Raw genomic sequence first — 14,860 nt, forward strand, 5'->3', positions numbered from 1 at the left:
AGTACTTGAGACTAGTGTCTTCCTAATATTTATCTAGCATAAATATAAAAAAAGCCACAGTAAAGTTTTATAGTTATAAGTTCTACAAAGAAGAGGCAACATGATGGAGAGAAAGCACTGGACTTGAGAGTCAGGAAGAGCAGTTATGATAAGATGAATATCTATTAGGCTTCCACCTCTCCCCCAACATGTTAGTTAAACTAGTTCTTGTCTAAAATGCAAGGCAGGGAGGAGGGGAGGAGTTGAGGGAGAGTGAGTGAACCTTACTCTCACCAGAATTGGCTCAAAGAGGGAACAACATAACAAAATAAATTGGGCATAGAAATCTATCTAATCCTACAGGAAAACAGGAGGGGAAAGGGATAAGAGAAGGGGGGAATGATAGAAGGGAGGGCAGATTGCAAAACAGAAGCAAAACATTTTTGAGGAGGGACAAGATAAAAGGAGAGAGAGAACAGAATAAACTGAGGATGGGGTGGAATGAGATGGAGGGAAATACAGTTAGCAATAGTAACTGTGAAAAATTCTGAAGCAAGTTTTTCTGATAAAGGTCTCATTTCTCAAACATATAGAGAACTGAGTCAAATTTATAAAAATAAGAGTCATTTCCCCAATTGAGGAATAATCAAAAGATATAATCAGTTTTCAGGTGAAGTAATCAAAGCTATCTATAGCCATATGGAAAAAATACTGTAACTCACTTTGACTGGAGAAATGCAAATTAAAACAATTCTGAGATACTATCTCATACCTATTAGATTGGCTAATAGGATAGAAAAGGTAAATAACAAATGTTGGAAGGGATGTTGGTGGAGTTGTGCACTGATTCAACCATTCTACAGAGCAATCTGGAACTGTGCTCAAAGGGTTATAAAACTATGCATACCCTTTGACCTAGCAATGCCACTTCTCAAATCCCAAAAGAGATTAAAACAAAAACAAAACCAAAAAAGGACTCATGTACAAAAGTATCTATAGCAGTTCATTTCTGAGGGCAAAGAATTAGAAATTGAGGGGATGCCCATCAATTGGGGAACGGCTGAATAAGTTATGGTATGTGATTATGATGGAATACTATTGTACAGGATGCTCTCAGAAAAACCTAAAAGACTTGCATGGGCTAATGCAAAGTGAAATGTACTGTGTACAAAGTAACAGCATTATTGTAATATGATCAGCTGTGAATGACTTAGCTATTCTCAGCAATACAATAATCCAAGACAACTTTAAAGAACTTGTGATGAAAAATGTTATCTATGCCTAGAGAAAGAACTGATGGTGTTTGAATACAGATCTTAGCATACTTTTTTTTACTTTATTTTTCTTGGGTTTTTTTGTCTGTTTTATTTCATAACATGACTATTATGGTTATGTTTTGCAGGACTAAACATGTATAACCTATATCAAACTGCTTGTCTTCTCAATGATGGGTGTGAGGAGGGAGGAAGTGAGATAATTTGGAATCCAAAGTTTTAAAAACAAATGTTAAAAATTATTTTTATATGTAACTGGTTAAAATGTTTTAAATAAATAAATGAATAAATGGGAAAAAAATAAAATACAAGAAGCTGTCCCCAAGACTTGAAGGGGCCAAGGAGCTAAGGTTTAAGCTGCCTAGCTATTTGACACAGCTTCCTAGTGGCCATGTTGATAAGGCTTCCTGGTCTCTGACGGACACATAAGGGCCTGTAGGCAAGAAGGTGGGACTCCTTCAGATTTAGTAGATGTCCCAAGGCCATCAGAGTAACCACACCCTACCCCTCTGGGAAGTAAGCTAAATGCCATATTCTTGTGCAATATCCATCTCATGCTATGATTTAAGTAACCATCTATTTGTTGAGCGTTAGTTACTGGATGACCAGTTGGAGTCAATCCCAGCCTCCAAAACCTAGGTTTAAGTACTGGCTTAGAGATCTGCTAGATGTGTGATCCTGGGTCTCCCTAAGTTTCCTCATTTGTAAAATAAGGGGGCTAGACTCTATTTCTAAAGTTCCTTCTAGTTCTAAACTTATTATCTAAAAAATATTATAACAATAATAATAACAAGAATAATGATGGCTTGCATTTATACAGTGTAAATACAAACACTGTACACATTATCTGATTTGATCCTCACAACAATCCTGTAAGGTAGGTGGTGCTATTATCCCCATTTTACAGATAAGGAAATTGAGACTGAGAGAGGTTATGTGACTTGCCCTGGGTCACACAACTAATAAGTATCTGAGATGGGATTTGAACTCGGGTCTTCCTGGCTCCAAGTCCAGCACTCTTCCCTACTGCTTAGCTTCACTTGGGATCTTTCTTTACGAGTGTCCATACTGGTAAGATCCTGCATCAACTGAAGTAACTGTGCATGTCACATCACAGACCTATGCTGGTAGATTCTTTAGCTTCTCTGACAATATTTAGATCCAGAACTTTACATATGCTAAATTTAGAGGTGACATAAAGTACTGAAAGTTTTAAGGTTAAAATTTTTCCTTATATAAAAACTTCTCTTTTTGTAATTTTCATCCATTGTTCCCAAGACAGCCATCATGTCATACCTAAGTCTTCTCTAGGCTAAACATTCCCAATTCCTTCAACAAGCTATATGTCTAGTCCTGATTCTCTCCTGAGATCCATTCCCTAGTCATCAACTATGAATTATTAATTTATGAAATGGAATAGGCACACCTGCTTCTTTGGGTACTTGTCAGGAAAGATCATGAGGGCAGCAGGAAACAGGGATGTAATCACACTCTAATAAGGCACAAAGGGTATAGGGGCAAATGGCACAGTAAGTAGATAGAGAAGTAGCAGAAAGGAGAACAGAGGCAGATGGCATGGGGAAAGGGGAGAGGGTAGTGAAGGAAAGCTAGCAGTGTGGAGAGCAGGATGGTGAAGGAGACAGGCACAGAGTATCACTCATGTAACCATGTGAATTAGGAGTACTCAGAAACATGGACCCAATGGAAATGGAAGAATGCTTGGGGGGGGGGAAGAATAGGTCTCATTTTTATAAGGTTTTAGAAGGTTTTATCTATGCCATCTTGGGATTAGTTCATTAACATATCTCAAAAGTTGATGGCAAAAATTTGAAGTTAACATATCCACATCATCTTAAAGTTATCCGTAACATCTGGTGTTCTACTGGTCTTACTGTGGATGTCCAGAACTTGTCTGAGATTTACACACCATAGGACCAAAAGGCCCTGACAGCAAAGTTTAGATGGCTTCCCCTGGATGTGATTTTTGGTTAATATATGATATAATTGATAAATTATGCTCTTTTGATCTTTGGGACAGTTTGTAGGTGATGTCTAGGTGCCCCTCTGCAATCGCACTTCCTTGTTATTACTACTTTCTACTTATAAACTTACTTAATATACTCACTAGAAAGAGGGAGAAGGTAGTCAGGGAGACCAGATCAAGATACAATTTTAACACAAACTGCCTATGGGACATTTCAAAATGGATGTCCCACAGGCACCTGAAATTCAGTATGTCCATTATTCTTCACCCCAAGTCTTCCCTGAATTTCCCTATTTCTATGGAGTACTACTACCAAGGTTCAAAAATCTTGGGAGTAGTCCTCACTCACCCCTACTCTACATATCAAGTCAGCTTCCAAGTCTTACAGATTTTAGCCTCCGTAGTATTTTTGATCAGTATCCTTCTTCTCTCCAATCAACCAATAAACAGGTATTTATTAAGCACCTACTATGGACCAGGAACTGTGCTTGGTGCTGGGGAGAAGAAGAAAATGAATGAAACAATCACTACTCACAAGGAACTTACATTGTAATGGGAGAAACAATAAAGACACATTTAAGAATGAATAGAATAACTTGTATAAAGAGAATACAAAGTAGTTAAATACAACATAATCTGAGAGAGGGGGCCCATGAAGGGGTTAGGAAATGCTTCATGTAGAAGGTAGTACATGAACTAGATTCTGAAATAAGACAGATTGTATGAAGCAGAAATGAGAGGTAGTACATTTACAAAAATGGATGACCGTAGTGCTAGAGGCAGAGAGAAAAGGTAAACTTAACTAGACTACAGAATATGGGGGGGGGGGGGGAGAACGACGTACAATGAGGCTAGAAAGATAAGTTGAGGCTTTAAAAACTAGACAGGAGTTTATATTGATTCTGGAGGTAATAGAAAACTTGGGTTTTATCAAATACGGAAATAACACATTCAAACCTATGCCTAAGCATAATTACTTCGGCAATTGTGAAGGATGCAAATGAGGAGAGACTTGAGGCAGGGAGATCAATTAGGAGGTTGAAAAAAATAGATGAGGGATGATGAAGCCTGAACTAAGGTGGAAGCTGTAGGAGTTGAGAGAAGTTGGATGTGAGAGATGTGCGGTGAGGGAAAATGAGAGGTCCAGGATGACAGCAATACTATAAACCTGGGAGACACAAAAGCTGGCAGTTCCTTCTACAGAAATTAGAAAGTTTTGGAAGAAGGGAGGAAAAATTGAATTTGAATGCCTGTAGTATGAAATGTCCAATGGGAAGTTGGCTATGTGGGAATGAAGCTCAGAAGCAAGACAGGCTAGATATACAGATCTTAACAGAGAAGGTAATGAAGCTAATGAGGTCACCAAAAAAAAAGAAAGAGAGAAGAGTAAAGGCCTAGGACAGAACCTTTGGGAACACTCACAGTGAGGGTGGCAAAGAGTGATCAGACAGGTGGAAGGAAAACTAGGCAAGAACAGTATCATGAAAACCCAGAAAAGAGAGAGTATCCAGGAAGAGAGTGGTCAAGAGTGGTAAATGCAGCAGATAGGTTGAGAAGAATGAGGCCTGAGAAAGGACTATCAAGTATGGAAATTAGGAAATCATTGGTAATTCTGAAGAGAGTGGTTTCAGAAGTGATAAGATCAGAAGCCACACTACAAAGGGTTGAGGAGTGAGAGGAGAGGAAGTAGAGGCAGTGAATAAAGACAGCTTTTTCTGGGAGTTTGGCCAAGAAAAAGAAAAGATATATAGGTTATACTCATATTGCTCTCATGCTAGCTCAGACCTTTATTACCTCTTTCCTACACTAGTGTAACAGCTTCCTTTCTTAAGTCTTTTGCCTTTTCAATTTATCTTCCAAATCCAAAGTGATATTCCTAAAGCATATCTGACCATATCCCTGTCTTGTTCAATAAACTCCAGTGGCTAAATACAAGATAAAATGCAAAAAAAAAAACCCATCTGGCATTTAAAGCTCTTTACAACTTGAATCCAACCTATCTTTGCGGTTGTTGCTTAATCATTATCTGGCTGTGGCCAACTCTCAGTGACCCTATCTGGGGTTTTCTGGGCAAAGATACTGAAGTGGTTTACATTTCCTTCTCCAACTCATTTACATATGAAGAAACTGAGAGGATTAAGTGACTTGCCCAGGGTTACACCCCTAATAAGTGTCTGAGGCCAGATTTAAACTCAGAAAGATTAGTCTTCCTGATGTCAGGCCCAGCACTCCATTCACTGCACCATTTAAATGCCCCATAGTAAACCTCCTCTTCATATTTCACAGACTCATGCACTCCCCTCCTCAACTTCACCTCTTAGAAGCCCTAGCTCTTTCAAAGTTCAGTTCAAGCACCAGAAGATGCCCTTCACAAACCCTTTGGCTGCCAGTGTCTCCCTACCCAAAATTACCTTGCATTTATTTTTCATATATTTTGTATATTCTCATATGTGATATATGTTTCCCCTGATAAAATATAAGTTACTTGAGACCAGAAACCATTTTATTCTGGTTTTGTATATTCAGTGCATTGCACAGTGCTCAACTGTTCAGAACTGTTTTATTCTGTGACACATATGGGGTCTCCTTGGCAAAGATACTGTAATGGTTTGCCATTTCTTTTTCCATGTCATTTTACAGACGAGGAAACTGAGGCAAACAGGGTTAAGTGACTTTCCCTCAATCACACAGCTAGTGTCTGAGACCAGATTTGAATTCATAGAAGATGAATCTTCATGATTCCAGGCCCAGCACTCTATCCACTGAGCCACCTAGCTACTTCAACTAAACAGTTTAATTACAACTGTTCTTCCCTTTCCTCTTATAAATACAGACACACACCTGCATACATGTGGTATGTTAGCCTTTCAATCAATTTCACCACAGTTCCTCCTTTAATGACAGGGATTCCACTTTGCAAGTTGTCTTCAAAAACAATGTTTTCCTCACAGTCTTTCACAACAAAGCGATATACTTCTGGACTTGGCAACCTCAGTGGTTGTTCATTTTCTTCCTTTAATAATACTGAATCTAGCATTCGATCTAGTGTACTACGATACTGAAGAGAAATCAAGGCTGCCATCCAATTGTTTTTCTCTTCAGTGGACTTAGCAGCAAATATAATGCTGTTTTCATCTTTGGAAATCAATTCAAAGGCATGCTTGTATTCAGAAGTGTCATCTTTATCACAAATTTGTATTTTCCTCATGATAAATTTTTCTTTCAATCTGTATTCTGCATTGCTATAACCTGGAATCCGGGACTGTCCATGATTAGTTTTACAACTAATCATTAAGCCATCAAAAAGAAAAATATGGCGTTCATGCTTAGCTCCTACTCTTATCAATGGGCCTTCCATTATAAATTCATTACAACATTGGCCAATATCTTTGCCTTCCCATCCATCAATATTTTTTTGAATTTCATTCATTTTTTTAATGGCCAGGTGCTTGCTCCGTAATTGACGATTATAAAATCGACAAACAGGATCCCTATAAAACACAACCAAGAAAAATGTTTTTCCAGTTACTGTTAAATCATAATTAAAACAAATATAAAACTAATACTATAAGAGCTCATACCAAGTATTAAAAGTTATACATTATCAATTCACATTAATTCAATTTACCAAATAAAATGAAATACAATATTACCTTTCAGTTATTTCACTGACTCATAGGTAACTCTAACAAGTCATTTCCACTATGCCTCAGATTCCTTACTTGTGAGATGAGAAAAATCGCCTATTATGCATCACATACCTAATGCCATAATTGAAGATGTAAAGAATAGTAAGCTTCTTACACATCAGCTACAGAAAATTGTAACATATACCCTACAGAATAATGATGTAGCTTTTCTAGTACAATTTAAAGGCAAATATTTAAATCATTTTCAGTATCTGGAAAAGACATGCAAAGTCAGTTTAAAAACATAAACCATGCCAATGCATTTAATTCTCAACAATGACAGTCTGATTTTTTAAATTACTGGATATATGTACCACCACCTGAGGAAATGATACATGTTCAGTATCAGAACTGAAACAAAAAAAACCCTATTATTACTAAAATCATACTTGGTCAGAAATCTAGAAATTAAATCCAAGTATAGTTTGTAGATCCCTCATGCTTTTTATAATCTGAACTCACGCAGGTCGCCGTCTAGGTGAATGCTTGTTGCAAATCCGTTCCATGCTACAACGGAAATTCAGAAGAGCAGTAATAGCTTGTTTCAAACATTCTCTGTCTTCTTGCTCTTCACTGCATTCTTGCAATTGCTAAGAAAAATGGGAAAATCCAAAATAAAATGTGTATTTTGGTTTTTTATCCTCAACTTTAAGAATAGCAAAAACGTAAAAAAAGCAAAGACAAAAGAAAAAACTATCAACAAACTAAAAGGATTTTTTTTAAACCACAAGAGAACAGAATATACACAATACACAGAACTTAAGAGTTGGAAGGGACCTCAGCAGCCATCTAGCCCAAGCCATATACAAAATGAAGCTCCGAAATAACAAACCTGACAAGTAGTCATCCAGCCTTAACTTCCAAGGAGTTCCAAGACTTCCAAGGAGAGGAACCCATCCATTCTCAAAGGCAAACCATTCCACTCTTGGATAGCTCTAATCATTAGGAAGTTTTTCTTGACATCAAGCCTAAATTTGCCTTTTTGCAACTTCCACCCTTTGCTCCTAATTTTGCCCTCTGGGACCAAATGGAACAAGTCTAGTCTCTCCTCTACATGACAATCCTTCAAATACAAGGACAGCTGTGCTATCCCCCTGAGTTTCCTCTTCTCCAGATGGAGCATACCTAGTGCCTTTAATTGACTCTTATATGACATAGACTCAAGGTCTTTCATTACCCTAGTTGCCCTCATGTGAACACTCTATGCAGCTTATCAACTGTATGCAATCACAATATTCCCAATGAGGTCTGGCAAGGGCAAAGTACAGTGGGATTATCACCTTCTTACTCCTGGAATACATTCATCTTTTAACATAGCCCCAAAATTCATTATCTTTTTTTGGCTGTCACATCAACATTGCTGACTTATATTAAGCTTGCATTCCACTAAAACCCCAACGATCTTTTTCAGAATAACTGCTTTCTATCCATGACTCTCCCTTCTTATATTATATTGCATTAGCTATCCCTCCCAGCTTTGCATTGTCTCCAGATCAGATAAGCATATAAATTATTCCTTTATCCAAATCATTGATAAAAATGTTAAACAACACAGGGCTAAGCACAGAGACTAAAGGCCCTAAGGCCTTCCACTGGAGACCTGTCACAAAACATTAAACAGCTACCATTTGAGTCTGTTCATCCAATCAATTCTGAAGTCATCTAATTTTATTATCATTTAATCCATGGTTGGCATATTATGGCCTGAGGGCCAGATCTAGTCCTTTGCCTGTTTTTTTTTTGTATGACCAGAGAGCTGAGAATGATTTTTACATTTCTGAGTACAATAAAAACTTATTTAGAAATATAATACCATTCTTAGCTTGCTAGTCGTAAAAACGTAGGCAGCACAGCATTTGGCTAGGAGGCTGGAGTTGCCAGACCCAAATTTAGTACGTAAGACTATGCTTTTCCACATGAATAGAAGGAGATACCTTATCAAAAGCATTGCCAAAATCCAGGTAAACCATAATCACAGCATTCTTCCCATATGTTAGTTTAGTAATCATGTCAAAAAAGAAAATGAAGTTAGTCTGGCATGACCTGTTCTTAATAAAGCCAGGTTGGCTCTTTGTAATTATTATTTCCCTTTCTAGATGTTGGCTAATCATCTCTTTAATAATCAGTTTTAGAATTTTCCCAAGAATCAAAGTCAAGCTCACTAAGTGGTAGTTTGTAGACTTTTTTTTTTAGAAAACTGGAACATTTGCTCTTCTCCAATCTAATGATAACCCTCTAGTTTTCCATGAACTTTCAAATATCACTGACAATAGCTCAACAATCATATCCACCTGTTCTTTCAGAACCCGAGGATGTGGCTCCAGTGACTTGAATTCATCAAGGTAGCTAAGTCCTACTCTTTACTATCTCGTTATTTATTTTGGGTTTGAGTCCCAGTTAGTCATTTTTATTTTCTTTTCTACTATGAAGGTCAGTCTCCTTTTCAGAGAAAACGGAAAAAATTACATATACAAATGTACTTATTACAAGACAACTTTTCTACAGTCTCTCTTTCTTGAACCCAAGTACTACAAATATATTTCATATTCAAAATCAGGAGAAAAGACTAAATGTGGGAGACATTTCATATTACTTTCCACAAGCACAAAGCTGTGTTGTTTTTAAAGTATGGTGCCAGAAAATACAAAACAATATTAATTCATTTCTACTAGTTATTGTCAATACAAGAGACCAAGTATACCAACAAAAAATGTATTTAAGTTCTATATTTCATAACAAACTGGAATGGCTCTTTCTTCATGTCAGTTCTAATATCTTTGATAAACAACACCATAAAGTCCAGATTAAGTACCATTATAATAAGCACTATTGTGGTAGCAAATAACTGGAAACAAAGGAGATTTAGGAATGACTAGACAAATTGTGGTACATGAATGTAATGCAATATCACTGGCTATAAGAAATGATGAATGCAATAAATACAAAGAAGCAAAGTGAAATAAGCAGAGTAAGGAAACAATATATATAACCACTATATGTCAGTGTAATGAACAACACAAATAAAATAATCAAAATGGAATGCTATAAAATTATAAAGCTCAAACCTGATCCCAAAGATAAGCTATGAAAAGGTATCTCCCCCTATTCCATTGAAAAGCTGGGGGGGGGGGTCCATAGATATACATTACATATATTGTCACATGTTGCTTTTGCCAATTAAAAAAAAACTTTGTTATAGAAGATGGCTCTCTGGGAATAGGTAAGGATGCAGGGAGGTGGAATCTACATAATGTAAAAAGAAAAGACATCAGCAAAAATCCATTAAAAATACAGACAGACTGCTAAGCGCACTCTCTCACCCTGATATCCAATCTATTGTTAAGTCTTGCTGATTCTACCTTTGCCACATCTCTCATACGTGTCCCCTTTCTCTTCTCTGACACAGCACCACGTAGGTACAGGCTCCACACTGAACTATTGCAGGAGTCTTCTGGGTGGTCTGCCAGCCCCAAATATCTGCTCAGTTCAAACCACTCTCCCCTCAGCTGCTAAAGTTAGCTTCCTAAAGAGGGGATATGACCACGTAAGCCCTCCTACTGAATTATACTTCAGTGGCTCCCTAATACTTCCATAATTAAACTTAAGATTCACTGTTTGGTTTCTAAAGCCCTTCATAACCTCCTCCCTTTTTACCTTTCCAGTTCTCTTATACTTTACTTCCCTCCATGTACTCTACAATTCAGAAGCACTTGCCTCTTTACTGTTCCTCATATATAAAGCTCCATATACCAACTCAGTACATTTTCATTAACTGTTCTCATATGAAGAATGCTCCCTCAGGATTATACTTGGAGAAGAAGAAAGGGAGAGGTAGAATGGGGTAAATTATTTCACAAAGAAAAAACCAGAAAAGAAAAGTCTCTTACAGTGGAGGGGAAGCAGGGGAAGGTGAGAGGGAATGAGTAAATCTTATTCTCATAGGATTTGGCTGAAGGAGGGAATAACATACACATTCAATTGGGTATGGAAGTTTGTCTTACCCTACAAGAAAATAGGGGGAGAAGGGGACAAGAGAGCAGGGCAGATTGGAAAAGGGTGTAATCACAAGTAAATACTTCTGAGGAGGAACAGGGTCAAAAGAAAGAACAGAATAAATGGGAGGGCAGAATAGGATTAAGGGAAATAGAGTTAGTTTTTCACAACATGTCTACTATGGAAGTGTTTTGCATAATTGCACATGTACAACCTATATTGAGTTGTTTGCCTTTTCAATGAGGGTGGGTGGGGAGGGAGGAAGAGAGAAATTTGAAACCTAAAGTTTTAAAAACATATGTTTAAAAAAAAGTTTTGCACATGCTATCGGGAAATAAGAAATATAGGAAATGGGGTACAGAAGTCTATCCTGCCCTACAGGAAAATAGAAGGGGAAGGGGGATAAGAGAAGAGGGGGATGATAGAGAGGAGGGCAGATTGGAAAAGGGTGTAATCAGAAGAAAAGAGGACAGATTAGGGGAATGGATATTCAGAATGCATGCCATCTTGGGGTGGGGGGAGGGTGAGACGGGGTGAAAATTTGGAAGTCAAAAACTTGTGGAAATGAATGTTGAAAACTACAAATAAATAAATTTATATTAAAAAAAATAAAGAACAGGTAAGCCTTCAACTGGCAAAAAAAAAAAAAAAAAGAATGCTCCCTCCTCACTTCCTTGGCCTCCTTCCAGTCTTAGCTCACCTCTGCAAAAGGTCTTTCCCAGTTCTCCTTAATGCTATTTCTTTCCTTTTGAGATTATCTCCAATTTACCTTATATATATCTTGTATAAACTCTGTTGTTTGCAAACAAAAACAAATTTCCTTTCCTCCCACCAGAACGTGAGCTCCTTGGTGCCAAGGAACATTTTTACCTTTCTTGTTCCTAGTACTTAACACAGCACACATAATAAATGCTTGTTTAGCCTAGTTCATCAGCAAGACACCCTGATGAAGAGATATGAGCCAATATGTGCCAGGCAAATCAAACCAAACCACCACTCTGACTACCATGACCCCTCAGATGCAATTGGAGACAGTCTATTGCACTGCCTTGCTGGCCCAATTTTGGCCATAGCAACTCTAAAAGAGGGTTTACTACAGTATAAAGGAACTGTTATTTGTACTAACAGAGGAAGTAGTCATATCAGTGAAGTTATGGATCACTACATCTTTAAACATGAGTTGGAAGAGAAACTTAGCATGAAAAACATTCAGATAGTCAGATGACACTTCAGGTTCAATATTACTAAGTCTAAGATGAGAATAAACTTTCATGCTGGAACAAAGGGACATGCCTGCTTCCAAGGAGGCTGAGATTAATAAGACTGCTTGAGCTCAGGAGTTCTGAGCTGCAGTGGGGTTTCAGGTGTGTGTCTCTACTAAAATCTGGCACCTCAGGTAGGCCCCCAGGAGTGAGGGGGGCCACTAGTCAACTTAAGGAGGGGTAAACCAGCCCTCATTTGAAATGTAGCAGGTCAAAGCTCCCATGTAGATCAGTTGTGGTGGCATTGAGCCCATGAGTGGTGGCTTTACCTCTAGGCTGAGCAAAACAGGGAGACATAGTCTCAAAAAAAACCTTTTCAAAATAAACTTTTCTATACTTACCTTTAAAGAAATAACATAAACCAAAATAAAGTAGTATATAATTTGTTCTGAGCTCCTGGAAGTAATTTACTTAAGACATTTTTTATTTGTTTTGTTCAAATAATAGTCATGATAGTGTTCACAGTAATGAAATAATTTAGAACTAAGATCAATTTTCAAACTTAAAAAAATAAGGAAAGGTTTATTTATATAAGCTTTCATTCTTACCTCTAATAATTCAAAGTAGTGTGAACAATGGTAAACTGGCACTAGCATAAGGCGTGGAAGAACATACCGTACAGCCTCTTTAAAGCCATCAGCAATGGACTGGAAAGCAAAAAGAATTTATCTGAATTTCCAAGTGTGAAATATATAGAATACTGCAAAACCATAACAGGATATAAACTTATCAAAAAGAAATAAAAATTAAAACTGAAGATCTAAAAGGTAAAATGGATTTTCATTTTCCTGAGGACAAAATAATTTTCCATAGCTACAAACATAATGTTTTATTATTTTTAAAATACTGTTTCCTTAAATTGACATTGTTTTCTAACCATAAAGAAGACGGGAACAGACAGATATTAAGGACAATCTTGAAGGCCGTAAAAATACATTTTCTCATAAAAAGAGAGTGGAGTGTTAAACATTTATTACAATGTTTTACACTGTATTGTTATCTAAAGTCAAACTTTAAAACTTAATTTTTTCTACATTCAAGTCATATTGGGACTGAATCATATTGAGACCAAAATAAAACCCTAAATAAGTTTCAAAAGTGGAGAATTTTTTATCTAATACCTTCTAGGGGAACAGTCACGGTGTAGAACACAGGTACTTAGACTTGGAGTTAGAAGACCGGGGTTTAAGCCTTAGCTTTGACACTTAATAATCATATGACATAACACACTAACCCCAGGCTCTCCCCTATAAAAAGTAGATGATAAAACATGCACTCCTGTCTCACAGATATAAGGGAAAATACATTATAAAACTTTAAAGCATTATATAAATCAGCCATTACTAATATAAGCAGGTACTACAGTAGCAACTTTACTTATATGCACATTTTAATTTTAATGTGTACAAAGTATACTCCAATTTTAATGAGAACTCATAAGGAAACTTCTAAATTAGATTGTTTTTTGTTTTTAAAATATAAATTGTGACTTCCAACAAAAATAACAAGCAAGATGAAACAAAAAACCCTAAGATTGAAAATAAAGAACTGAGAGAAGTATGGGAAGATTTATATAAACTGATAGAAAGTGAAGTAGAACCAAGAAAAATATGAATTGGTCTCAGGCCATGGAAGAAAATCAAGTAAGAGAGATGGAGGAAAAATTGGGAAAAGAAATGAGAGTGATGAAAGAAAATCATGAAAAACAAGTCAACAGTTTGGCAAAGGAGACCCCAAAAAATACTGAAGAAAATAACACCTTAAAAAATAGACTAGGAAAAATGGTAAAAGAGTTCCAAAAAGCCAGTGAGCAGAAGAATGCCTTAAAAAGAAGAATTGGCCAAATGGAAAAGAAGGTCCAAAGGCTCACTGAAGAAAATAATTCCTTAAAAATTAAAATGGAGCAAATGAAAGCTAATGACTTTGTGAAATCAAGAAACAAAAGAATGAAAAAATGGAAGACAATGTGAAATATATCACTGGAAAAACAACAGACTTGGAAAATAGATTCAGGAGAGATAATTTACAAATTATTGGACTACCTGAAAGCCATGATGAAAAAAATAGCCTAGACATCATCTTTCAAAAAATTATCAAGGAAAACTGTCCTGATATTCTAGAACCAGAGGTAAAACAGAAATGGAAAGAATCCACCAATCACCTTCTGAAAGAGATCCCAAAATGAAAGCTTCTAGAAATATTACAGCCAAATTCCAGAGCTCCCAGATCAAGGAGAAAGTATTGCAAGCAGTCAGAAAGAAACAATTCAAGTATCATGGAGCCACAGCCAGAATAACAGAAGATTTAGCAGCTTCTTATTAAAGGATCAGAGGACTTAGAATATGATATTCCAGAGGTCAACGGAACTAGGATTACAACCAAGAAAGGACTTTCAAACATTCTTAATGAAAAAACCAGGGCTGAATAGAAAATCTGACTTTCAAATACAAGACTCAAGAGAACATAAAAAGGTAAACAGGAAAGGGAAATCATAAGGGACTTAATAGGATCAAACTGTTTACATTACTCCATGGGAAGATAATATTTGTAAATCATAAGACCTTACTCATTATTGGGGTAGTTAGAAGGAGTATATATAGACAGAGGGTACAGGTGTGAGTTGAATATGAAGGGATGATACCTAAAAAACATAAAATTAAGGGGCGAGAGAGGAATGTA

The 14,860-nt window shown here is 36.7% G+C and overlaps 1 protein-coding gene across 1 annotated transcript in view; it reads right to left on the bottom strand.

Moving 5' to 3' along the window:
- SOS2 (SOS Ras/Rho guanine nucleotide exchange factor 2) overlaps positions 1-14,860 on the bottom strand; it is a 117,356-nt gene that overhangs the window by 45,711 nt on the left and 56,785 nt on the right. The window contains exons 8-10 of the mRNA XM_020991309.2: positions 12,730-12,828; positions 7,389-7,516; positions 6,079-6,728 (exon numbers count right to left, since the gene is read on the bottom strand). Coding sequence (XP_020846968.1) covers positions 6,079-6,728; positions 7,389-7,516; positions 12,730-12,828 — 877 coding nt within the window. The remainder of the gene's footprint in view (positions 1-6,078; positions 6,729-7,388; positions 7,517-12,729; positions 12,829-14,860) is intronic.

Source organism: Phascolarctos cinereus, unplaced genomic scaffold (assembly GCF_003287225.1).
Source record: "Phascolarctos cinereus isolate Bilbo 61053 unplaced genomic scaffold, phaCin_HiC Scaffold_2;HRSCAF=192, whole genome shotgun sequence".
Lineage (NCBI taxonomy): Eukaryota > Metazoa > Chordata > Mammalia > Diprotodontia > Phascolarctidae > Phascolarctos > Phascolarctos cinereus.